The sequence below is a fragment of the Myxine glutinosa genome, chromosome 6, assembly GCF_964187855.1.
Source record: "Myxine glutinosa chromosome 6, kmMyxGlut1.1, whole genome shotgun sequence".
Lineage (NCBI taxonomy): Eukaryota > Metazoa > Chordata > Myxini > Myxiniformes > Myxinidae > Myxine > Myxine glutinosa.
In genome coordinates this window covers 179,174,878-179,200,723 of record NC_136266.1, presented here as the reverse complement: position 1 = coordinate 179,200,723, position 25,846 = coordinate 179,174,878, and the positions used below count along the sequence as shown (strand labels likewise).

The window sequence follows — 25,846 nt, the reverse complement described above, 5'->3', positions numbered from 1 at the left end:
CAGGACCTCCACTCTAAGGCTGATACAGGACCTCCACTCTAAGGCTGATACAGGACCTCCACTCTAAGGCTGCTACAGGACCTCCACTCTAAGGCTGCTACAGGACCTCCACTCTAAGGATGCTGTAGGACCTCCACTCTAAGGCTGATACAGGACCTCCACTCTAAGGATGCTGTAGGACCTCCACTCTAAGGCTGCTACAGGACCTCCACTCCAAGGCTGCTACAGGACCTCCACTCTAAGGCCGCTACAGGACTTCCACTCTAAGGCCGCCACAGGACCCCACTCTAAGGCTACCACATGACCTCCACTCTAAGGCTGCTACAGGACCTCCACTCTAAGGTTGCTACAGGACCTCCACTCTAAGGCTGCTACAGGACCTTCACTCTAAGGTTGGTACAGGACCCCACTCTAAGGCTGCTACAGGACCTCCACTCTAAGGCTGCTACAGGACCTCCACTCTAAGGCTGCTACAGGACCTCCACTCTAACGCTGCTACAGGACCTCCACTCTAAGGCTGTCACAGGACCTCCATTCTAAGGCTGTCATAGGACCTCCACTCTAAGGCTGTCACAGGACCTCCACTCTAAGGCTGCTACAGGAACTCCACTCTAAGGCTGCTACAGGACCTCCACTCTAAGGCTGCTACAGGACCTCCACTCTAAGGCTGTCACAGGACCTCCACTCTAAGGCTGTCACAGGACCTCCACTCGAGGGGTGTCACAGGACCACCACTCTAACGCTGCTACAGGACCTCCACTCTAAGGCTGTCACAGGACCTCCACTCTAACGCTGCTACAGGACCTCCACTCTAAGGCTGCTACAGGAACTCCACTCTAGGACTGTCACAGGACCTCCACTCTAAGGCTGCTACAGGAACTCCATTCTAAGGCTGCTACAGGACTTCCACTCTTAGGCTGCTACAGGACCTCCACTCTAAGGCTGCTACAGGACCTCCACTCTAAGGCTGCTACAGGACCTCCACTCTAAGGCTGCTACAGGACCTCCACTCTAAGGCTGCTACAGGACCTCCATTCTAAGGCTGTACACGGCTTCCATCATGAGGCTATGTAAAATCACAAATATAAGGATAGAGAGGATTTTGATAATAGCCATGTACCTCATAGTCAATGGAGATTCCATTGGGCCAAGCAATGCTGGAATTCACGAGGACAGTGCGCTCTGAGCCATCCAAAAGTGAGCGCTCCACACGTGGGTTTTGTCCCCACTCCGTCCAAAACAGGTACCTAAAGAGTGACACAAGTAGTTCATGTTTCTATTCAAAATGTGCTTGAAGGTATGTGGTTCATGAAGCAAATCGCTGCTGCTGTTTAACACCAAACTGAAGGGGAGGAAACCCGACACGCTTGAGACATTATATGCTCATCACGCAGACTAACAGGCCCGAGCATAGATCTACTGTAATCTATATACCCCAGAGAGGATAATAACATGACCCTTCCTGTCATTCCCGTAGGAAGTGGGTGTACCAGTTATGTTTAAACACAGCAATGTCAGTGTGTTCTTACATGCTTGACATCAGAGGGAAATAAAGTCATACAAGATTCCCTATATAGCAACACACTAAATCCTAAAATATGTACCTTTAAGTTTCCACAACAACATCACAATATGCGAACAAAAAAAGGCAGAAAGATGACCATTGGGGATTGCATAGATGTCATGAAAAGGTTGAATTGTCCTTATCCTCACCCATTGGATGGATGCACAGCTATCGCACGAGGCTTGTCCAGGCCTTGGGAAATGACGACAAACCGGAACAATCCATTGAGTCGGGCTACTTCAATAACGTCAAAACCTTGGTCAATCCAATAGATGTTTTCTGTAAGAACAAATACCATAAAATACACTAAGACATACTGCTGGTACCTCTGCAAGTGTCTCAAGCTTGTCCATGAGCTGTTAACATCGCAATCTGTGTCCATGAGAACACAGATGTCCATAAGGTGTTATATGTGTCCATGAGGTGTTAACATCGCAATCTGTGTCCATGAGGACACAGATGTCCATAAGGTGTTATATGTGTCCATGAGGTGTTAACATCGCAATCTGCCCGCAGGTACGAGTTTAGACTGCCAATGTGAAATGTTGATTCCATAAAGGTTGTCATCACATCACAGACAGTTAGAGAGCAAAGAATGGCAGGGAAATGGACCATCTGTCTATTTCCAATCAATGCCTCAAATTGTGTTTTCTCTGCATCTGTTGTGACACAAGTCGCTGCAAATGGGGCTCACAAACTTTGGAGTCAATGAAGCCAAATTTTACTGATCAAATAAAAGTTTTGTTTTACAATATCAATTTGCATTGATAAAGCCAATCAGCACAAGAAATTAAACGTTCTGGAAAACCGAATGTCTGGAAAACCGTATGCCTGGAAAACCATATGTCTGGAAAACCGTATGTCTGGGAAACCGTATGTCTGGAAAACCGTATGTCTGGAAAACCGTATGTCTGGAAAACCGAATGTCTGGAAAACCGAATGTCTGGAAAACCGTATGTCTGGAAAACCGAATGTCTGGAAAACCGTATGTCTGGAAAACCGTATGTCTGGAAAACCGTATGTCTGGAAAACCGTATGTCTGGAAAACCGTATGTCTGGAAAACCGTATGTCTGGAAAACCGTATGTCTGGAAAACCGTCTGTCTGGAAAACCGTCTGTCTGGAAAACCATCTGTCTGGAAAACCATATGTCTGGAAAACCGTATGTCTGGAAAACCGTATGTCTGGAAAACCATATGTCTGGAAAACCGTATGTCTGGAAAACCATATGTCTGGAAAACCGTATGTCTGGAAAACCGTATGTCTGGAAAACCGTATGTCTGGAAAACCGTATGTCTGGAAAACCGTATGTCTGGAAAACCGTATGTCTGGAAAACCGTATGTCTGGAAAACCGTATGTCTGGAAACCCGTATGTCTGGAAACCCGTATGTCTGGAAAACCGTATGTCTGGAAAACCGTATGTCTGGAAAACCGTATGTCTGGAAAACCGTATGTCTGGAAAACCGTATGTCTGGAAAACCATATGTCTGGAAAACCGTATGTCTGGAAAACCGTATGTCTGGAAAACCGTATGTCTGGAAAACCGTATGTCAGGAAGACACAGATTAATAGAACGTTCATTTGGTATCAATCCCTCCGCTACACCTCCATATCACCAGCACACCTGATTCAAACTTTCCCGGGCTGCTGCACACACTCACCTGCGATCCAGTCGACGGCGATGCCCTCGACACGACCCAACCCGTTCGTAATGATGTCTTCTCTCCACGTTTGATCCCGCTTGGCTCGGTGAATGCTACTCAAGCCCATGTCCACCCAGTAGATTGTGTCATTTGCTGTGTACACACATGCATACTGACAGCATTCTACTCTCCACCTCTCTCACACTGTACAATACAGCGCTGTTAATAAGGCCTGTTTCATCAATACTGATGTTTATTTCCAGTGTCATTGCTAGCAAGCCGAAGCTGCAAAACGGTGTGTGTGTGTATGTGTGTGTGTGTGTGTGTGTGTGTGTGTTTATGTGTGTGTTGTTGGTTGTTATCTCCATTTGCGGGTTTCAGGAGGTGGAACGGAGTCCTCCCAGGACCCAAAGTATCCATCTTCTCTTCCGTAAGGGATCATATAGTTCATGGACCAAACTGTTCAACTTTTTCAGAGTTTTGTTCCAAGTTCTCTTTTCAGGATCGTAACCAAATCCCGGATTGCCTCCATTTGTAGTTCATTTGTGGTAATATTCCCGGGGATGGTTTTTTTAAATTATAGTGAGGTTCTTCTTCATCATTCCTGTTGGTCCAATTATCACTGGCACGATTTTGATGCTCTTCAGCTTCCAAGATCTCTTGGTCCCATTTTTGAGGTCCTGGTATTTGGTCATTTTCTGGATTTCTACATTGTTTAGGCCAAAATCGCTGGGTACTGATATGTCAATCATCAATGCTGTCTTTTTCTTTTTGTTCCTGAGTACAATGTCCGGACGCAATGCTTTATTTTCTATGTTCACGCTCGATGGAATCATCAGGTCGTACGTGAGCATGACATCCTCATTTTCAATGATTGCCCTTGGTTCGTGTTTCCATTAGTTTTCTGGTTCTGGGATGTTTAATTTTTTGCAGATTTGATAATAAATCACTTTGCATACTTTGTTGTGCCGTTGTGTGTAAAGTTGTTCTGATAATAGTTTTTTGCATCCCAATAGCAGGTGACTCGTACTTTCTGTTTCTGTCTTGCAGAATCTACACTTGCACGTCTGACTCAGTCCCGCCATCTTTTTAAATCCAATGGTGTAGTGTCCTTGATCTTGGGAATTTATTTTGATTCATTCATTTTCATTTCCAGTTGAGCTGACCTCTTCTTCGCCATTCCAATGAGCCTTCTTTGTCTATCCCCACTCTGTCCAATTACTCTTTTGTATTTTCCTGCTCTTTTGTCATTCTCCCGGTTGGTGTATATTTCTTGATATTTCTTTTTATACATTTCTTTAGTCTTTTTTGCAATTGATGTGGCAGTATTTTTTTTTGTTTGTTTTTGGAAATTCTTTGAAGGTGAGTTAGGGATACCTTTTCAGGTTTATTGTGTTCATGTTTGTTTACAAATTGCATCCGATAGTCTGTTGAGCATTTCACACTCAGCTAGTCCTGCACTCGTCGCTCTGTGCACTTGGTTGGGTTCCATCAGGCCGCTCATTCCCCTCTCGTCTTGGCAGGTACATTCTCAGGATGCACTGGTTTTTGGAAAACATTTTGTGGATGGTAAGGAGTTTCTTGTTTTGATGTCTAACTTGTTGATTTCTGATTGGGGCCAGTTTATTTTTCCGCAGCTATATTGGAACACTGGTACTGCGAGCTGGTTTATGGCGTGTGTGTGTGTGTGTGTGTGTGTGTGTGTGTGTGTGTGTGTGTGTGTGTGTGTGTGTGTGTGTGTGTGTGTGTGTGTGTGTGTGTCTTAGGTTAACTGCAACAGTGTGTTACAGACTGGTAAGAACAATGAGAAAAACTAGCAATTTGCACGTGGCCAGAAATACTGTGTTCAGGGAAATGATAAGATGTTGTAATACGCTCAAGGATATGTTCTAGAACACGGTGTGATCTAAAAAGGGGCAGAATATGTCACAAAAATGTATTTAGTAGCATTTACCTAAAATTATATATATTCTGTTGATATAGCAATAGTTCTGATAATTATATATGACAAATGTTTATGAGTTCTGATGGAATCATATATTTTCTGAGAATCCCATCAAATTCCATGAGGGAATGATTTTACATGTATTTCCATCATAAACATCCAAAGCCTCAAGTTTATGCATTCCTCATGAAAAGGTGAAACATTATTTTGCCATTGTGTCGGCTTTCTTTTCTTTCATAAATATGAATCCTTGAAGTGTGCATTATATTATTTGCTTAATGACGAGAGATACATACCAGTGTTTTGGAAAACCTGGAGAACCAATCAAAATCCCACACATAATCCATTTATACCTAAATAAAAGCGTTACAGAAAGAAGTGAAATGTATTTTATAGAACACACACAATCTGTACCTGCATGGAAGTCGATTCCCACGGCCAAAGAGGTACCAGAGATGGGAACCAGCGCCTCGGTCTTATCGGTGGGATCCAAACGTATTCCACGAATTCCCTCGTGTACAGAATAAAGGAGAAAGGTACCAATGCCTGACATACAGGAGGTAAACATTAATGCCCACTTGGCAGGAAGTCATATTATATGTGTGCATTAAAATAAACTGTGTCCAGCTTGAATAATGGAAAAATGAAGATAATATTAAATACAGTTTTATTCACCGGTGTGTACCCCGGTTTAGAATAGGTACACCGTATCCCTGCGCATCGAAGAGGCGACTAAGGGTTGGCGCCAGGAAGGGCATCCGGCCATAAAAACATTGCCTCAAACGGGGAACCATGATTGTCATGGGGCCCGCAAGGCTAACCCCCGCTCTAGCGGGGAAAATGGCCTTAAAACGACCATTCATTCATTCATTCACCAAAGACAATTCTGGAGAAACTGAATTTCATTTCAAGTCCAATGATCCTGCCGTCAACCAACCTGTCAACCAAAGGGGGCATCAGCCAACCACCAACTTTCAAAGCAGAGCACTGTGTGGTTCCATTGAATCTCAAGCTCTCTGCGTCGGTTTTATGAGTGAGCTCAACCCTCATGATGTCAGTTTGTGTATGTACAAAAGACTGCATCATGTAAGCAGTCTGCATTGTCAGCAATGTTCATGGTTCGTCGTAAGGCTATCTTGCCATGATGCAATCTTCTACGAACCATTTCAGAATCTATTGATCAAAAGAGGTGAGACACACCTTTGCAAGTTCGTTCATCAGGCTGGAGGTGGTATCCAGCAGTGCAGTGGCATGTCCGCGAAGCCGGCCCACTAGGGAGGCACAGCTGAGCGCAACCTCCATTGTTGACACTGCACTTGTTTGTGCCTGGTTATGAGGAGGATGGGTGTGGTGTACAGAAAAAGGCCAATACACCTGAGATATGTGAGACATGAAAGGGTAATCTCAAATTTTACTTCCCAAATGCACCCTACAAGATGCCTGGCTGAGGAAGGCCACGGGACATCCCAATTATACCTGTTTGCACATCTCGATCAAATATGCGCATGTGGGTGACGATGGCCGTTCTATTTCGCAGGACCTCTGCATTGCCTCCGTCCTTCTTGTTGCACGTTCCAACCTGCTCCGATGCTTGGTCTGCCCACCACAGCTTGTCATCTGTCACCCATACACAGGAGACCAATCTGGTCATATCATTGTCATAATGCAGGTCATGGCCCAGACAAAGACCTGTTCATTCTAGACACAGTCGCCACTGACCCATAATGGCGAGAGCCGAGGGCTTGGTGAGCCGGCTTTTCATGGTCTCTATGATCTCAAGGCCCGAACCATCGAGGTTGCAGCGGTTGATCGTACCGTTTCCAGCACTGATCCAGTACAGTTTCCCCTCCGCATAATCCAGAGAGAGTCCTGCACAAAATCAAAACTGAACCCAAAAGCATCGTGAAACATCCCTCATTTTAATCCACTTCCTCTGCACAATCATGTCGGAGAGTAAACAAATTTAATCAAACAAATAAAAAGTACTTCTGAGCTACCCTGTCAAGATCGCATGACATGAAGGACAACAAATCGGTAAAAAGAAAAACAGTATTTGCACTTTGGAAGAAACACAAAGTGGATGAAAACCGTCAACGAAGCTTGGATGTGGAGCCTGCGGTTGACTTTACGAAAACTCCCAGATCAGAGAAAACTAATTTTCCCAAAAAGGTCGATGCAGGTATGAGCTTCCTTGTTTTGGAGGAGCAATTATGTCACCTTTGTAGAAAAAAAAAATCAACAAAGGACGTAACCAACAAAAGTAGACGTATCTCGGGGAGCTAACGTTTTATAGTCTTACGAATGTGAATGTTCATGCGAGTTCCCTCCACAAAGAAATGAGCAGCATAGTTAAGTGGAACAACATGGCGACCCTTACCCACAGGCCCTTTCTGCTCGACATGCATCACCGTCTTGCCACTGCCATCCAAGTGAGCCATGTTTATGGTATCTCCATCGATCCAGTACAAATTCCTGTGGGGAGGGGAAGTCGGTTGTGGTTTGTTTAACCACAGCGATTAAGGAATACAGCAGACGGAGGACATTAAGGAGTGCTTGGAATACCAACGCCCCAACACTACAAAGGTGGCGATACGAACTTATGGAATTCTGTTATGCTTTTCCGGACCTAGTAGTACGATGACCTCAGAGTATGCATTGAAATGACATTTCATGTTTGTTTTCTTTTAAACCAATTCAATGATGAAGGTTCACCAATGAAAAAGAAAACCCGGCATCGAATGTTCCATCCGATAACGAAGAAGCAACTTAAAGGTTTCTTGTTGTTTCCTTTGGTGGTTTTTATTTGAAGCAAAACCCAAATCACCAGCTTCAAGCAGATCCCGGCGAGGTGGGTGATCCTTTAATGAGATGTTTTCACAAGCAACGCCCCATGCAGGAAATCCATTTGGAGGATCCTCGTTTGATGCCATTGTGAGCGGCCATTCATGCATGCGTGACGAAAGGTCATGCTCTGCTGCAAACCTTTCACGACTTCGACTTTTCACAAACACATGTGTTGCTTCCTCATTAGTCTCTGCTCTTTCCAAATAAGGAAAGGCTCCTTCCCTCGTTCGCTCCGCCACCAAATGTCCGTCTGTCTGTTTGTTTTTGAGCAGGATACCTGAAAAGGTTATGGTTGGATTCGGACAAAACTAGGTGGACAGGTTCGGTGTGTGATAAGGACGAATTGATTCGATTTTAGAGAACATCCAGATCCGGCCTTCCAGTGGGATAGAAAACGTAAACTGTTCACCCTGGTGGAGGTATGCGCTCTACTGAGTGCCCCTCTAGTACCCGCTCTATCTCCATCATAAAACAGCATCGCTCTCAAAAATAAGCTTCTCTCCTAGTCTCATTCATTCCTTTCGGTGTCGTAAACTGTTCACCCTGGTGGAGGTGGATACACACAAAATCCCTCAACTCACAAACTCTATAACTCCACTCAAAACAACAACAGCAATGCTCAAGCTTTTCTCATTTTCACAGAGGCCTGTCAAATCCCTTATCCCAAAATTCTCACACTGGCAATTCACTTGGCAGAGTGCTGGTGCCGTTCCCATCTCGACTTGACTTGGCAAAATGGTGACAACAGTTTCCCCCCCACAATTTACCAAAAAATCAAGTGGACCTGAAATCATGAAATGTACCAAAATTTACAAAATTTACGAAAAATCACGTAGAGCTGAAATCATGGAGTTTACAAAAATTTACGAAAAATCATGTGGAGCTGAAATCATGAAATTCACAAAAATTTACAAAATTTACGAAAAATCACGTGGAGCTGAAATCACGGAGTTTACAAAAATAGACCAAATTTACGAAAAATCATGTGGAGCTGAAATCATGGAATTTACAAAAATTTACAAAATGTACAAAAAATCACGTAGAGCCTCGTGCCATCATGAAACGCGGCAAAAAACGTTCATCGTTATTGGCAAGAGTCAGCAGTTGCTTGAACTTTTAAAATACACATAGTTCACAAAACCTACACAATACATCCCCATCACCATGAAAGACTGGCTATACGATCGAAAGGGGTAAAAAAAAGTAGCACACACGAGGTTTTCCCCTTAGATAACATCACAGGCATCACTTTGCATTCAGTTCCCTGTCAACTCCATCAGGCTCCCAGGGTAAACATTCGACAATGTGCTCGCCACACTATTCCATATATAGTAATTTTTATGTGCCAGTGTACTTTATATAACTTAGTTTGTTCAATAATCTTATAGAAACAGTACAATTACCATACATTTGAACTATTCAAGTGTCGAATCGACACTCAGTGAAACTTGAGTTCATTTTCTGTGAGCGACATTCTTGCTGTTTGGTTGGTTCCATCATCAATGCTCTTCAAATTATCCTCACACTGACACTTCAACACACTGTACCATTCCATCCCAAACACACACTGACCCGCTTGTAGGATGAACAGCCAGGGAAGTCGGACGGTCCAAGTCTTTCAAAACAACCGTCTTGAAGGAGCCATCGAGGTGCGCAACGTTAATCTGCTTCTTGGTGCTGTCGTAAGAACTCCAATACAAGTTCCGTGACACCCAATCCACGGCCAATCCCTGAACGTTTGCCAAATCTGCCAGAGGGACACAAGTTGCATGTGGGGACATCAATAATTTTGTATCGGTGGGTTTATATTATTTCCTCGATTCGCTTCATCGGTGTAAGTTTATTCTCACAATACGGTTGTGGGTATCCAACGCAGCAAACCTGCAGAAATGATAGGTTCCACGCCAGTGCCATTGATGAATGCCCATTTGATGGTTTGCGTTCGTACATCGGCCCAGTAGAGACGCTGCTCGGCAGCATCAAAATCCACTGCGGTGACGTTATCCACATCGGGGACGGTGAAAGAGATGATGTAGCTGAAATAAGGGTTGTCGATAGCCACACCACGGATCTCCATTTGTCGTGCGTACAGAAGGAACTTCCAGTGTTCTGCAAGGAGAAGGAATGGAGGCAAAGTACCAGATTTGCACACGCCTCCTCCATCAGGCTCAGTGTGAGTATGAACGCAGAAGCATTCCTGCCGCAGAATTAAAGCGGCCAATTTTGGGTGCATGGGAATAAAGGTGAATAGGAAGGATGAGTTGTGGCATATTTGGTACAACCATTACCATGACAGGTGAATCCATCTTCCCCAAGTTTGGTGAGGTGTGGACATCGGCAGGCAGGCTGCTGGTTGTAGTTGATGAGGCAAAGATGGGAGCACGGTCCAAGGCCACCATTCGCTGCACAAGGATTATCCACTACAAACAACAACAACAACAGGCATTTTAAGGCCATTTTCCATGCCGGAGCGGGGGTTAGCCTTGTGGGCCCCATGACAATGTTCTCCATTTTGCACGATTTTCTGCATCTCCCCTTGTTAACCCCCTTGCCCGCATTTCTTCTTCCATCACCTTTAGCCAAGTCTTTCTCGGTCTTTCTCTAAATAAGATAATCCTATAAACAAGGATTATCCACGAAAAAAAGACAATAAGACCGAAATGCAACAGTCTCAACAGGAGCGTTACAAATTGGACATCTTAGACGGAAGACGGAAGCCAAACAGTTCAATCTTGGTTTCATCAGACCACAGAATCTTGTTTCTCACAGTCTGAGAGTCCTTTAGGTGCTTTTTTTCAAACTCCAAGCGGGCTTTCATGTGTCTTTCACTGAGGAGAGGCTTCCATCTTGCCACTCTGCCATAAACCCCAGATACTTCAGTTTTTTATTTTTCATAAATTTGCAAAACTTTCTAAAATCCTGTTTTCTCTTTGTCATTATGGGATATTGAGTGTAGATTGATGAGTGAAAAAATGAATTTAAACGATTTCAGCGTCGGGCTGCAACATAACAAAATGTGAAAAAAGTTAAGGGGTCTGAATACTTTCTGAATGCACTGTATGCATGTATGCATGAAACTGAAACCCAGGCTAAAACTGTATGTATGTATGTATGTATGTATGTATGTATGTATGTATGTATGTATGTATGTATATATATATATATATATATATATATATATATATATATATATATATATATATATATATATATATATATATATATATACATATAACTCACAAATGCCCAACTCACAAAGGAACAAAGTTATATATGAGTAAAAGTGCTGATGTGAAGCTCACATCACCTCATGGCTGATGTGGTATCAAACAGCATGTCCCCCTGGCGATTCGAACAAAGAACTTGGGAGCGAGGACTCAACGAGCATGCAAGACCGTTCAAGGACCGTCGACCATTTATTCTTCTGCCATTGCACGGCACTTGGATGCCAACCCCGATTGTGCACACCAGTGCAATGCAGATATGTTCAAGATATTGAGAAGAGGTCGGAGTACGTTACATCTTCGTATGTTAGAAGCGACCTTCATCCATTCCACGGACTATATAATGTGTCGTCAAAGGGAATTTGTACGTTCTCTCATTCTCTTTCAACACGGAAAGATTAAAGGTATTTCCCCGACCGCTGTCCAATGTAATGATGCAAATGGAATATGTGACTGGCTCTGGCAAAAGCAGACACTTGGGGGCATTTCTCTTAGTGAGAAAAAGCCGAAGAGAGTGAAAATATGACCACAGGGACCAAATTGAGATTTTTATATTTGGTAGAAAAAGCAACTGCTCTCGATTATTATGCACCAAAACATTTTTCCAAGAAACAACAGAAAAGTTGTGAAATTCGACAGAGAATCCAAAATGTCATTCTCAAAATGTGCTCAGAAAGAGCACATATATATACATATATATATACATAGCCCGCAGCGTGAGAACATATACCAAGCTGACAATGTGAATCAATTAGCCTTTGTTTAAAATGTGCTATGTTTTATGACATTGTTGCTCATTCTTGGCATTTCGGGCTAACTGTTTAAAAAACGAGTTTGAAAGATAAAACGAAGCGTATCGTGAAAACCTGGCTGGTCTTCAACAGATTTGCTGCGTCCCTTGAGAGAGAGCTAGTAAATCTATCAAGCCAGGAGCACGAAGGCTGCTAAACATGAACAACTTTTTCTGTTTCATCGTCTTGGCAGTTAGTAGCAAATGTAAGAGGCTCTAATTTGGTTTCTGATCCCAAGGAAGCAGATCGTTCCAAACTGTGATTTATATTGCACGATAAATCATTTATCGCTGCCGTAATGTTTGCTCCTCTTCTACTACTGAGGATGAAGTAGTTCCACTTATGACAAACTAATGACTACAGAAAATTTCAGAAAATTAGAGCAATGATTGTGTAATTTGTTAATAAAAGATAACATGGATAAAAATAAGTAAAATAGTGTTTTCTTGAATTATTATATCATTAACACTCTTTAAGAGAGAGAGTGTGTGTGTGCGTGTGTGCGCGTGTGTGTGTGCATGTGTGTGTGTGTGTGTGTGTGTGTGTTCCCGGTGTGTACCCTGATTTAGAATAGGTACACCGTATCCCTGCGTGTCGTAAGAGATGACAAAGAGGGTTGGCGTCAGGAAGGGCATCCGGCCATAAAAACATTGCCTCAAAAAAGAGAACCATGACAATTACAAGTACATATGGGCAGGGTACAGCCCGAAGTGGAGATCGGTTTCTGAGGTTTGGGACATGGAATGTAGGGACAATGACAGGGAGATCAGGAGAAGTGGTGGAAGTATTGGTCAGAAGAAGAGTGCACGCACATATGTTGTGTGCAGAAGACGAGATGGAAGGGAAGAGGTGTGAGAATGGTGAAGGGTAGGTAGGGACAGAAATACAAGTTTGTGTGGCAAGGGTGCCCGGAGGGCGTGAATGGTGTTGGTGTCCTGTTTTCTGAGGAGTTTGTAGACAGTGTGGTGAGTGTGACTAGAGTGAGTGAAAGGTTGATGATGGTGAAAATGATGATTGGAAAGCTCTTGGTGAACGTCATCGCGGGATATGCTCCGCAGGTTGGTCGAAGCGATGAAGAGAAGGACAAGTTCTGGTGTGCGACAGAGAAGCTGATGGAAAACGTGAAAGATGAGGAAGTTGTTGTGGTAGGAGGAGACCTAAATGGGCATGTGGGAAGGAGTATGGATGGTTTTGAGGGAGTTCATGGGGGTTACGGATATGGTGTGAGAAATGGAGAAGGTGAAAGGATTTTGGAGTTTGCTGATGGAGCTGATTTGTTGATTTGTAATACTCAGTTCCAGAAAGTGGATAATAAGCTTGTTACATACACGTCAGGTGGGTCGACGACAACCGTTGACTACCTGATGGTGCGTAGGCGAGATAGGGGGCACCTCCGGGACACAAAGGTGATCCCGGGGGAGGAAGCTGTTTCACAGCACCACTTGGTTGTCTGCGACATAAGGGTGAAAGGTGCGAGGAGAGCTCGGCAGGTGAAGTACCAACCGAGAATGAAGGTGTGGAGGTTGAAAGAGGTGACAGTAAGAGAGGCATTAAAAGAGAGGCTGAGTAGGGTAGAGGATGATGTGGTTGAGCTTGAACGTGGTTGGATGTCAATGAAAGCTGGTCTGTTGGGAGCCGTTGGTGAGGTATGTGGTTGGAAAAAAGGACCACCGAGGCACTCAGAAACATGGTGGTGGGATGATGAAGTTGGAAAGAGGATCGACGAGAAGAGGAAGAAGTTCAAGGAGTGGCAGAAGGCGAAGGGTATGGGAGCAGAAAAGGCAGAGCATGAAAGTTACAAGGCAGCCAAGAAGGCTGCAAAGAAAGAGGTAGCAAAGGCGCAGGAGGCATGTAGGAAAATGTTCGGAGAATGCTTGGATTCGGAAGAGGGTCAGAGAGCGGTATTCAGGATTGCAAAGCAGATAGCGAAAGAGAGGTGTGATGTGATGGGGGTGAGTTGCTTGAAGGATGAAGTGGGACAAATCGTTGTGGACCCAGATGGAATTAAAGGAAGATGGAAAAGATATATGGAAATGCTGTTGAATACAGAGAATGAATGGGACGGAAACATAGAGAGTAACCCAGTTTTAGGACCGGCAGAGAAGATAACTGAGAAGGAAGTTGAGGAAGCGATAAAAGCAATGAAGAGTAGAAAAGTGGGAGGGCCGACGAGAGTTGTGGGAGATATGTTGAAGGCAGCAGGAAGTTGGGGTGTGAAGAGAATGACAGAGATCTGTAATCTGGTTGTGAAAGAAGGCCGCATTCCAGTGGATTTGGGAACTGAGTAACCTCGTCCCTCTATACAAAAGGAAAGGTGACCCTCAGGAGTGTGGCTCGTACCGAGCAACGAAGTTATTGGAGCATGGAATGAAGGTATTGGAAAGGGTGTTGGAGAGGAGGATAAGGAAGAAAGTGAAGATGGACGAAATGCAGTTTGGATTTATGCCAGGAAGAGGAACGACAGACGTGCTTTTTATTGTGAGGCAGTTGCAGGAGAAGTGCATGGAGAAGAGGAAGAAGTTGTTTCTTGGGTTTGTTGATCTGGAGAAAGCATTCAATAGGGCTCCACGCGAAGTATTGACATGGGCATTGAGGAAGTTAGGAGTGGAGGAATGGTTGATCAGAGTAGTGATGGCAATGTACAAAAGAGTGCGTACAGCTATAAGGACGAAGGACGGGAACAGTGGTGAGTTTGAGGTGAAGGTGGGAGTGCATCAGGGGTCGGTACTAAGGCCACTACTATTTGTAGCTGTGATGGAGGTGCTGGCTCAGAACGTAAAGGAGGGTTTACCGTGGGAGTTTTTGTATGCAGATGATCTGGTGTTGATTGCGGAAAGTATGGATGGACTGAAGGAAAAGATACAAGTGGAAGGAATGTGTGGAGACAAAAGGTCTGAAGGTGAATATCAGAAAGACGAAGGTGATGGCAAGTGGTAAAGCATGTGGTGAGGTAGAAAGAACTGGGAAGTGGCCGTGTGCTGTGTGCAGGAAGGGTGTCGGAGTGAACTCCATTCAATGTACAATGTGCGCTGTGTGGGTTCATCAACTATGCAGTGGTCTGAGAGGGTCATTAACCAGTGTGGCAGCTACATTCAAGTGTAAAGTATGCACAGAGGGAGCTGCAGATGGAGGAAAAGTTGAGTTGGATCTTGGAGACGGCGTGAAGCTGTGAAAACATTTTGCTACCTCGGAGACATGCTGAATGGAGAAGGTGGATCAGACTCGGCAACGGTTGCTGGAGTGAGATGTGCATGGAAGAAGTTTCGGTAACTGAGTGGCGTGCTGATGAGGAGGGGAGTGTTGTTGAAGCTGAAGGGAAAGGTGTATGCTGCATGTGTGAGAAGTGTTATGATTTATGGGAGCGAGACATGGGTAATGAACGTAGATCAGCAACGAAGGCTGGAAAGGGTGGAAATGCGAATGGTTCAGTGGATGTGTGGAGTATCGTTGAGAGAGAGACGAAGACAAATGATGAATTGCGAAGGATGATGGGAATATTGCCTGTGATTGATGCTGTGAAGAGGAACAGGTTGAGATGGTTTCGTCATGTGTTGAGGAAGGATGAAAGTGACTGGTTGAGAAGAGTGATGGAAATGAATGTAGAAGGAAGAAGAGGAAGGGGAAGACCGAGAAAGACTTGCCTAAAGATGGTGGAAGAAGAAATGTGGGCAAGGGGCTTAACAAGGAGAGATGCAGAAAATAGGGAAAAATGGAGAAGATTGTCATGGGGACCGCAAGGCTAACCCCCGCTCTAGCAGGAAAAATGGCCTTAAAATGCATGTTGTTGTTGTTGTTGGTGTGTGTGTGTGTGTGTGTGTGTGTGTGTGTGTGTGTGTGTGTGTGTGAGTGTGTATATATCTATATGTGTGTGTGTGTGTGTCTATATATCTACGTGTGTGTGTGTGTCTATATATCTACGTGTGTGTGTGTGTGTCTATATATCTATGTGTGTGTGTGAGTGTGTGTGTGTGTGTGTGTGTGTGTGTGTGTGTGTGTGTGTGTGTGTGTGTGTGTGGTTATAAATCAAACTCTTCATCACGGTGTTGACCGTTTATAATGGGAGGTGCCTTGTACTGCACTGACAGAGTAACATGGCAAAGGCATTAATCACAAGACGTAGTATGAGGACACGCACGCCCAAGGCGTTGTATTATTGCACCACTTGACTCATCTCTTGCGTGTCCACACGTGGAGAACTTGAAAAACTCCCGGGAGTATTTTTTTTTTTTTGGTATGCAAGATCGAGGCTCGTAAAAGAGCTAACATTAAACACACAAAAAGTCAAACCGACACATAAAACACAAAAAATAAGGGGAGCGGGAGACAAGATGCATGGAGAGGGGGAAGGACACAAACACAACATTTGAGAGCCGGGACATTGAGAGAAATGTGGGAGGGAGAGGGCTTGGAGGGAGGTGGGAGAGGTATAAAACATATGAACACTGCAAGGACTTCCAGGAAAGAAGTTGGAATTTCAAAAAAAAAGTGTATGTGGGGTGAATTAGCAGGGGTAGAAAAGATCAAGGTTTTGGATGGGGGAAGATAAGAGATGGTGGTGAACAGCTGTTTTAAAGACCTGGAGGGAGGAGTGGGATTGAAGGGAGTGGGGGAGTTTGTTCCAGAGGTGGGAGAAAAGAGGAATGAAAGAGTGAAGGTGAGCAGAGAGCCGAGATTTCGGCAGTTTAACCATCAGAGGGTTGCTGGCAGATCTTGTGCGATCTGAAGGAATATTGGGGGGACATAGCACAGAGAGAGCTGGGGGAGCTAGGCCAGAGAGGAGTCGGTAGAAGACAGAAAGACCACCAACCTGTTTGCGGTGAGTGAGTGAAAGGCCCTTGGAGTTAGCTTCATCGCGGGAGATTCCAATGATTCTGAAAGCTTTGGTTTCAACAGCGTGAAGCCGAGCTCGGTGTGAGGCAGGAGCACCGGCCCAGAGGGGAGAGCAGTATTCCATTGAGCTGCGGATGAAAGCCTTGTATGTGGTGAGGAGCTCAAGTGTGCCAAGGAAGGACTTCGCACGACGGAGGATGCCCAGTCGGCGACTGGCTTTGGAGGCCAGCTTGGAAATGTGGTTTTCCCAAGAAAGATCATGGCAGAGAGGGGGGAAGGGGAGGAAGGGATCATGGCAGATTTAATCGCACATATAACAAGAGCAAATGGGATCTTCCAGTGTGATACCTGGGTTCATGGAAATAGATCAATCCTCGACATTGAAATTGTCCCGCAGGGCACTGAAACAAGCCAAACTGAAGACCACCGAGTCGATCAAACAGATACCAGGTGTCGGTTTCACGACATGGAAACTGCTATTTATCCAGTAGTGTGGGTGGGTGCTGGCTTCCGGAAGCGAGGGTATTGTCCAGCCATCGCAGTGTGAATGATCTGGCCTCCACGCTTCTGAGAGGCAACAGTTCAGATCTCCTTCATGTAATATCCTGTTATGCACCAACATGCGTTGCCAGTCAGACAGAGAAAGAGAAGTGTTATAATGATCTCTAACATCCTTTGGATAAGACACCAGAAAATGAACCACATGTGATTCAATGTACATGTTAGGGGACTTCGATGCTCAGTCAGATCCAGAAGTGAGCACCAATGGGAGCAAGTTTCTGGCCCACAAGTATTTAAATGATGCTGGGATAGAGCTAGGACACCATCGTGCCTTTCCCTGAATGAAGCACCTGTGTGTCACACCTGATCAGAGAAGGACATCCATAAACAAAGCTATCAACTTGCCAAATTAAAGCAGCGGCACTGCATTGACTTTGCCATCACTTGGGAAGGAGAACATTGACTTTGCTTTGGTATCTGCACACCAACTGTGACATGTTAAAATGAAGATGACAGGAAAGGGTGATGATCATACACCTTGATGTCATATCTCAGGGAGGTTTGACGTATAAAAACTACATGCTGGAAAGTAGGAAAGTGCTGCAGTTGACGTTGGGAAGAACATCACTGATGGGCTTTTCCAAGCATAAGGATTAACGGAGGAAGCAAAGTCTGTAATTGGCAACGAGTGCCGAAGACACCCGCATTGGTTCAGAGAAAATGTAGGATCCTTTAAACCCCTTTTCGAATGAAGAAACCAGGTCGACAGGAAGTGTCTCAACACTCACGGACACAGAACGACAGAAGATCACGTCCGGGCAAAAGCTGAAGAGTTCCAACAGGCAAGTTTAGTAGAAAGATCACAGATATGCAGCATTGCAGCATAGATGAAGGGGCCTTGTGCCAGTGAGAACACCTGTTGTAAAATATGAATACGGGAAACATGCATCACACCCCAAGCTCAACAGCAGGTGTGGAGAAGACACTTCATGAATAACCTCGGCATCGAAAGGTGATACCATGGAGTTGGAGAAAGTTAGGCAGCGACGACCACAGATGGCCAAGGCATCAACAAGGGAAGAGTTAGAAAGAGCTATTGGGTAGACAAAGAATGGAAAGGTTGGGTTCAGCTCCATCATTCTTCCAGAAATTAGTCAGGTTCACCATGTTTTACCGTTCAAAGTTTTTGGAGATTAGCAAAACTATACATTTTTGGAATCTTCAGAGCATGAGGAATCCAAAAATTAATGTTGGCATTTGCGTAGACACCTTTGAGAAAATGACACTCAGGACAGTGATGAAGATCTGGAAAAGCATATTCCTGAACAGTATAGACCTAGTAGATCCTGTGTATAGGACTTATAGTTCAATCTGATATGAACAAGGCTGCTTTCTTGCTTTATAAACCCTTACCTATAACTTCAAAGGACTTGCAATATCATGTATTATGTAATACAGTTATATCACAAATATAAAGACAATGGTTTTCAATTACCTTTGTTTGTTGCTTTTCTATAATCCTGAGCACTATTTTGAGGCCTTTATTGGATTCCTTGACCCAGAAAACATAGGATTAGCATATTTAATTAAGTCTCTAGGTTGACTAGAAGCCGAGATTGCGCAAAATATGTATTTTATGGCGGCCATTTTGAAAAGCCAAAATGGCGGCCATGCAGGTGTCTGTGCAAATGCCAACATTGATTTTCGGATTTTCCATGCTCTGGTGATTACAAAAATGTACAGGTTTGCTAATTTCCCAAAATTTTTGAACGAAATTATATTTGTTAACATAGTGAACCTGACAATGGTGAAAGTGACATGCTGTTAATATGACTTCCTGGACATGCTGCTTCATTTAGTGCTTACGGTGAGGAAGGGGAGCATGGGATCCAAGGAGTGGGCCAATGCCATGCTGATGCCCATTCCCAAGAAAGGTGACTTCCGCAGATGTGACGATTGGCAGGACATTGCTCTTTTTGATGTGGTAGGGAAAGCGGTGCAAAATACTACAGGAAAGGCTCTTAAATATAATACTACAATATAAAATATAAAATATAATCACACGAACAAAATATAAAAAATACTTAAATATAAAATACTACAAAATACTACAGGAAAGGCTCTTAAATATAATACTACAATATAAAATACAAAATATAATACAAAATATAAAAAATACTTAAATATAAAATACTACAAAATACTACAGGAAAGGCTCTTAAATATAATACTACAATATAAAATATAAAATATAATATAAAATACGACAAAATACTACAGGAAAGGCTCTTAAATATAATACTACAATATAAAATATAATATAAAATATAAAAAATACTTAAATATAAAATACGACAAAATACTACAGGAAAGGCTCTTAAATATAATACTACAATATAAAATATAAAATATAAAAAATACTTAAATATAAAATACTACAAAATACTACAGGAAAGGCTCTTAAATATAATACTACAATATAAAATATAAAATATAAAAAATACTTATATATAAAATACGACAAAATACTACTTTAAAACAGCTGTTCACCACCATCTCTTATCTTCCCCCATCCAAAACCATGATCTCTTCTACTCCCGTTAATTCACCCCAGATACACATCTTTTTTTTGAAATACCAACTTCTTTCCTGGAAGTCCTTGCAGTGTTCATATGTTTTATACCTCTCCCACCTCCCTCCAAGCCCTCTCCCTCCCACATTTCTCTCAATGTCCCGGCTCTCAAATGTTGTGTTTGTGTCCTTCCCCCTCTCCACGCATCTTGTCTCCCGCTCCCCTTATTTTTTGTGTTTTATGTGTCGGTTTGACTTTTTGTGTGTTTAATGTTAGCTCTTTTACGAGCCTCGATCTTGCATACAAAAAAAAAAAAAATACTCCCGGGAGTTTTGCAAGTTCTCCACGTGTAGACACGCAAGAGATGAGTCAAGTGGTGCAATAATACAACGCCTTAGTTATATACAGTCACGTGAAAAAGTAAGTACACCCCATGTAAAGTTTTGACTTTTTCAACGTATTTCAACATACAGCTATTTGATCTTCATTTCAACAATATTGATAGATAAAGGTGAAATAATATAACAAATATCATGAAACATTTACATTTTGTAGTCCATTGTGTAATTTAAATAAACATAAATGCAAATTTCACATGTGGAAAAAGTAAGTACACCCCTACATTTATCACTACTTCAAATACCTAAAATTACAATCAGGGGCACCAGCTCAGGTGCAAATGATTAGAACATCGTTAGAGAGGATCTTGGAGGAGCTGTCTTATTTAAACCTCAGACATTTAGTTTGATTTGCTCTTTGTTGTTGAAGTGTGCGGCGTCACCATGCCGAGATCAAAAGAGCTCTCTGAGGCCTTCAGAAAGAATGTTATAGATGCCTACGAGTATGGGAAGGGATTTAAAAAGATCTCCAAACAATTTGAAATCAATCATTCGACTATCCGGAAGGTCATCTGCAAGTGGAGAAGATTCCAAACAACTGCCAAATTGTTCAGGCCAGGCCGCCCCAGCAAATTCAACCCGCGAGCAGACCGCAAGATGCGGAAAGAAGTCTCTAAGAACCCCCGAATGTCATCACGGGACCTACAGGGAGCTCTTGCCACTGTTGATGTCAAAGTGCACGAGTCTACCATTAGAAAGAGGCTGCACAAATTTGATCTACATGGGAGGTGTGCCAGGAGGAAACATTTGCTGTCCAGAAAGAACATCAGGGCAAGACTAAAGTTTGCCAATGAACACCTAGGCAAAGACCAGCACTTCTGGAGCAATGTGCTCTGGACAGATGAGTCAAAGGTAGAGCTATTTGGCCACAGTACCAGAAGACATGTTTGGCGAAAACCAAAGACAGCATTTGACCACAAGAACCTGATACCAACTGTAAAGCATGGTGGTGGAAATATTATGGTTTGGGGCAGCTTTGCTGCATCAGGGCCTGGGCAGCTCACCATCATATAATCAACTATGAATTCTTCATTGTACCAGAGGGTGCTTGAGGATAATATGAGGCCATCTGTCGGAGTGTTGAAGCTCAACCGGAGGTTGTCATTCCAACATGACAATGACCCTAAACATACCAGTAAATCCACCAAGGAATGGCTGAAAAGAAAGAAATGGAGGGTTCTGGAATGGCCAAGTCAAAGCCCGGATCTAAATCCCATTGAGATGTTGTGGGGGGATTTGAAACGGGCTGTGCATGCAAGAAACTCCTCAAACATCGCACAGCTGAAAGAATTCTGCATGGAGGAGTGGGCAAAACGTTCTCCCAGTCGATGTCAGAGACTGGTCAACAGTTATAAGAAACGCCTACTTGAGGTTGTTTCTCCCAAAGGGGGCAATACCACCTATTGGAGCCAAGGGTGTACTTACTTTTTCCACATGCAAAATTTGCATTTATGTTTATTTAAATTATACAATGGACTACAAAATGTAAATATGTTTCATGAAATTTGTTATATTAGATCACCTTTATCTATCAATATTGTTGAAATGAAGATCAAATAGCTGTGTTGAAATATGTTTAAAAAGTCAAAACTTTACATGGGGTGTACTTACTTTTTCACATGACTGTATACACCTACCTGACCAAACAATCAAACCCATTCAATAATTTCACCAGTAGATACAGGTACAGATCCATCTAAACAGAATCCTTCTGGATGAGATGGATGCGGATTATGAGTTGAGGCACCTGTGCTGATCAACCTGTACGCTTGTGTTGTTGCGGAATGTTGGATGAGAGAAGTAAATGAGGTAGGAGGAGTGTAAGTTAACCTGAGATATAAAGTTTACAAAAACCTGTTGAGAAGATACACACATAATGAAGGTCTGAATGAATACCAATTTTCTGATACTACACTCGCCTTCCAGAGGTGTGCCCATTGCTGACATACCCACGCATGAATATCAGTTGGTACATGGAGCCTTTGGCCTGTCTGTCAGCAGGAGCAGGCCTAAGATGAGGATGCAAATTTGACGGCAGACATTGGGGAGGGGGTGGGATTCCTGCCTCTAGATGTTTTCCATCTCCGGCACTGCACTTCTCAAAACTCCCGGATTTGATGTTGAGGGGGATGGGGAGCGATGAAGGAGGGGGCGGGGGGAGGGGGAGGGTAAACTATCCACCAGTGTTGAATGTACATGTTTCTTCAGAAAGCTTCAATTCAAATGTACAATCTTGGTGTTAGAGTTACAAATCTACATCATGCAGATAGATACAAGGGTTGAACAGCAAATAATTGAGCCTCCAAGTACTATATGCCAGTGCATGAACAGTGTCAACCATTCTGGAATATCAGGTAAACCTTTGTGTTCCTCTTCAGGGGATAGCGTGACTGTGCAATGACAGCTACATGACATGACAAGCCAGGATAGGACAGGTAGACAAGTGTGTATGTGTGTGTGTGTGTGTGTGTGTGTGTGTATGTGTTTGGGTGTGTGTGTGAGTGTGTGTGTGTGTGTGTGTGTATGTGTGTGTGTGTGTGTGTGTGTATGTGTGTATGTATATATGTGTGTGTGTGTGTGTGTGTGTGTGTATGTGTTTGGGTGTGTGTGTGAGTGTGTGTGTGTGTGTGTGTGTGTGTGTGTGTGTGTGTAGACTGTGTGTGTGTGTGTGTGTGTGTGTGTGTGTGTTTGGGTGTGTGTGTGAGTGTGTGTGTGTGTGTGTGTGTGTGTGTGTGTGTGTATGCATGTATGTCAGCTCTATTACAAGCTTTATCCCATGTATAATAATAATTGCTGAGCATCAAGCAAAAAAGTAGCATGTACCCTTTTTTCTTAAGTCTTTGAAATGCATTGGCCGGGGTTTGAACCGCCGCTCTCCCAGACTCAGAGAGGACGCTTGAACCATTACACCACCGAGTCTACATTTGCTTTGTGATAACCTGTCAGACTCGATTATTTATCAGAATATGCTGAACGTTCATCATCGTGATGGGTAATTAAGACGGAGCTGCCTTCTCGGCTTTATCTGCATCTCTAATTGAATGTCAACCCCCGTCCTTCCATGTGAGTGAATAAGCCACTCGTGAATGTTAATGATATTTGAGGAATGTTAAAAGGCATATTGTTGCTGGCTTTTCCTGATCTTTTCTCCTTTTCCCTGGTATTATTCCTTTCGCTGCTTGTCTTGCATTCCAACTTTATCTTCCGATTCTTCCCTTTATTTCACCTGTGCTTCTTTATTTATTTGCTAGTACAGGTATCTATGTTGTTACGACTGCCATGAAGGTGTTTCTCAGCTCTCAGAGAAAAAAAATGGATTTTATCCCAACCCAATTTTTTCACCAAATGTACGAATTATTTAACAGATGCTCAGATAATACCGTCAATATTGAAATAAAAGCTCATGGGAACACCGGCATAGATGTGACAGTGGGAAAACATCAAGGGAAATAACGAACTGGATAAGAGGAAAGGAAGAGTGGAGGAAACTGAAAAAAGCAGATAAAATGGTTGGGTTAGAAAAAATTAATGGGGGCAAAAAACATCATGGATTCACATTTTAAATAACAAGCATGTAAGTCCTCATTGAGGACACCGCCCCTATCCGCACCTTCAAAATGGGACGTGTAGATTTTAGATTAAAATAACTAAATAAATAAATATGTAGGCAGTGGAGATGGTAATGGTTATATAAATAAATATATAAATTCAACATGCTATTTAAGTAATAAATTGTATTCGATAAATAAATAATTTGAGGTTTGTGTTGGCAATGGAGATGGTAAAGTGTATATCTCTACATATATTTAAATAATTCAAGGTGGCATGCCAATAGTGCAGAGGGTAAAGTGTTTATAAATAAATAATTAATTAAAGGTGGTCTGTAAGCGATGGCAATCGCCATTAAATGGCAATTATATAATGGCATATATATTTATATATTTATTCATGTTTATGTTATTCATATATATTCATGTTATTCATAATGGCATATATATATATTTATATATTTATATATTTTTATATTTATTCATATATTTATAATGACAATTATAAATAAATAAATAATTAAAGGTGGTCTGTAAGTAGCAAGCGGTGATGGCAATGTGTATTTAAGAAAATAATTAAAGTTGGTATGTCGGTCGTGGAGATGGTGAAATGTATGTAAATAAATAATAGTTTCTGAAAGCATATCCTTTACCTTACGTCCTTTAATGATCTCTCCGATAATTTTTTTTAAAATAATTGCACAAGTTCGGAAATAAAATCGTGTGTCCGATAACTTTTGCTTCCAATTCCAAAATTGTTTGACGTGCCTCATGCCGAAGTATTATTGCAAACGTTTGCTGTATATGAAAAAAAAAAAGTCGAGGCTCCGACAGACGAACGCATGGATGGACAGATGGACGAACAGATGAAAACGGGGATGGGCGGACAGACTGAAACCCAAAATACAAGCTCCCAAACAAGTTGACTCCCCGTTAGGTGTTAAAATGATGTTTGTTTTTGTTTTTATGAACATTAATTTAGACTTTTATTGGATCATACACGGCATTAATAGTGAGGATTTTATAGAAGGCTGTGGAGAACCCACAATATCTGCTTGGACTATATGTTTAAGGACTCCTGCCTGGAAACGTGACTCATGAATGAGTATTTGGCAGGTAAAATTCTAATTAAAATTGTTTTATTTCCATAACCAGAACAACCTTGTGTTTACAACCCAAACAAGATCCCACATGCTTTAAAATATGCAGAGAACAATGGACGAAACGAATTTCACAGGTTCCGAGAAGGGAAGAAATGCAGGAAGACAGTCAAATGGAAGTTACCGAGAGTTTCTCACGGTAGTGGAATCAATATTATATCAAAATACAGAACAGAAGGTCATATAATTGAAACCCATGGGATAAAAGGAGAACTTGATTTTGTTTCCAAAAAGGTAATTTTATGCAATTGGTGTTTTGGGATAACTGGTGATGGAAGTGAGAACCATGGAGTTCCAGCCTGAAAAGGGATCCATGTTACATTTAATTGTCAAGTAATGAGCATTTAAAGTACACATTGAGAACACTAGTGTCAAGGAATAAAATCGATATTTTGGATATTTCTTTAAACACCGGAAATGTGGGTATAAGGAAAGGTACAAGATGGTATCTCACCCATGGGCTGTCGACTCGGATGGTAAACTTGTAGATCAAATGGCTGTGTACTTGTTCGCTGCACCACAACCACCTTGCCACCTGTCCACTTATTAGCTTTCACAAGTGTGTTGGTACGCCAGTCTGTCCAGTAGACTTCACCCCCATACAGTGTGATGGCAAATGGGTGAGACAGGTGCTCGTGTCCACGGAGGACCTCAATGAGGCCGGATCCATCATAGAGAGCCGAGTAGATTGCATCTGACCTGCACGGGAGTATTATTAGATGGCAAGTGTGTAATAGGCCAATGCATAGCAGTGCCTCTTAAATGATTTGATTATTTATAAAGGAAAAACTACCGTAAAAACTGCACCTTACTCAATTTCAGCTTC

General features: G+C 42.7%; 1 protein-coding gene across 6 annotated transcripts in view; it reads right to left on the bottom strand.

The window, feature by feature from the left end:
• LRP1 (LDL receptor related protein 1) overlaps positions 1-25,846 on the bottom strand; it is a 524,929-nt gene that overhangs the window by 150,690 nt on the left and 348,393 nt on the right. For all 6 annotated transcript variants that reach the window (XM_078780908.1, XM_078780909.1, XM_078780910.1 and 3 more), the window contains exons 27-38: positions 25,475-25,719; positions 10,285-10,416; positions 9,878-10,105; positions 9,569-9,743; positions 7,530-7,624; positions 6,872-7,021; positions 6,629-6,769; positions 6,353-6,478; positions 5,567-5,698; positions 3,226-3,360; positions 1,714-1,843; positions 1,121-1,247 (exon numbers count right to left, since the gene is read on the bottom strand). In XM_078780908.1, coding sequence (XP_078637034.1) covers positions 1,121-1,247; positions 1,714-1,843; positions 3,226-3,360; positions 5,567-5,698; positions 6,353-6,478; positions 6,629-6,769; positions 6,872-7,021; positions 7,530-7,624; positions 9,569-9,743; positions 9,878-10,105; positions 10,285-10,416; positions 25,475-25,719 — 1,816 coding nt within the window. The remainder of the gene's footprint in view (positions 1-1,120; positions 1,248-1,713; positions 1,844-3,225; positions 3,361-5,566; positions 5,699-6,352; positions 6,479-6,628; positions 6,770-6,871; positions 7,022-7,529; positions 7,625-9,568; positions 9,744-9,877; positions 10,106-10,284; positions 10,417-25,474; positions 25,720-25,846) is intronic.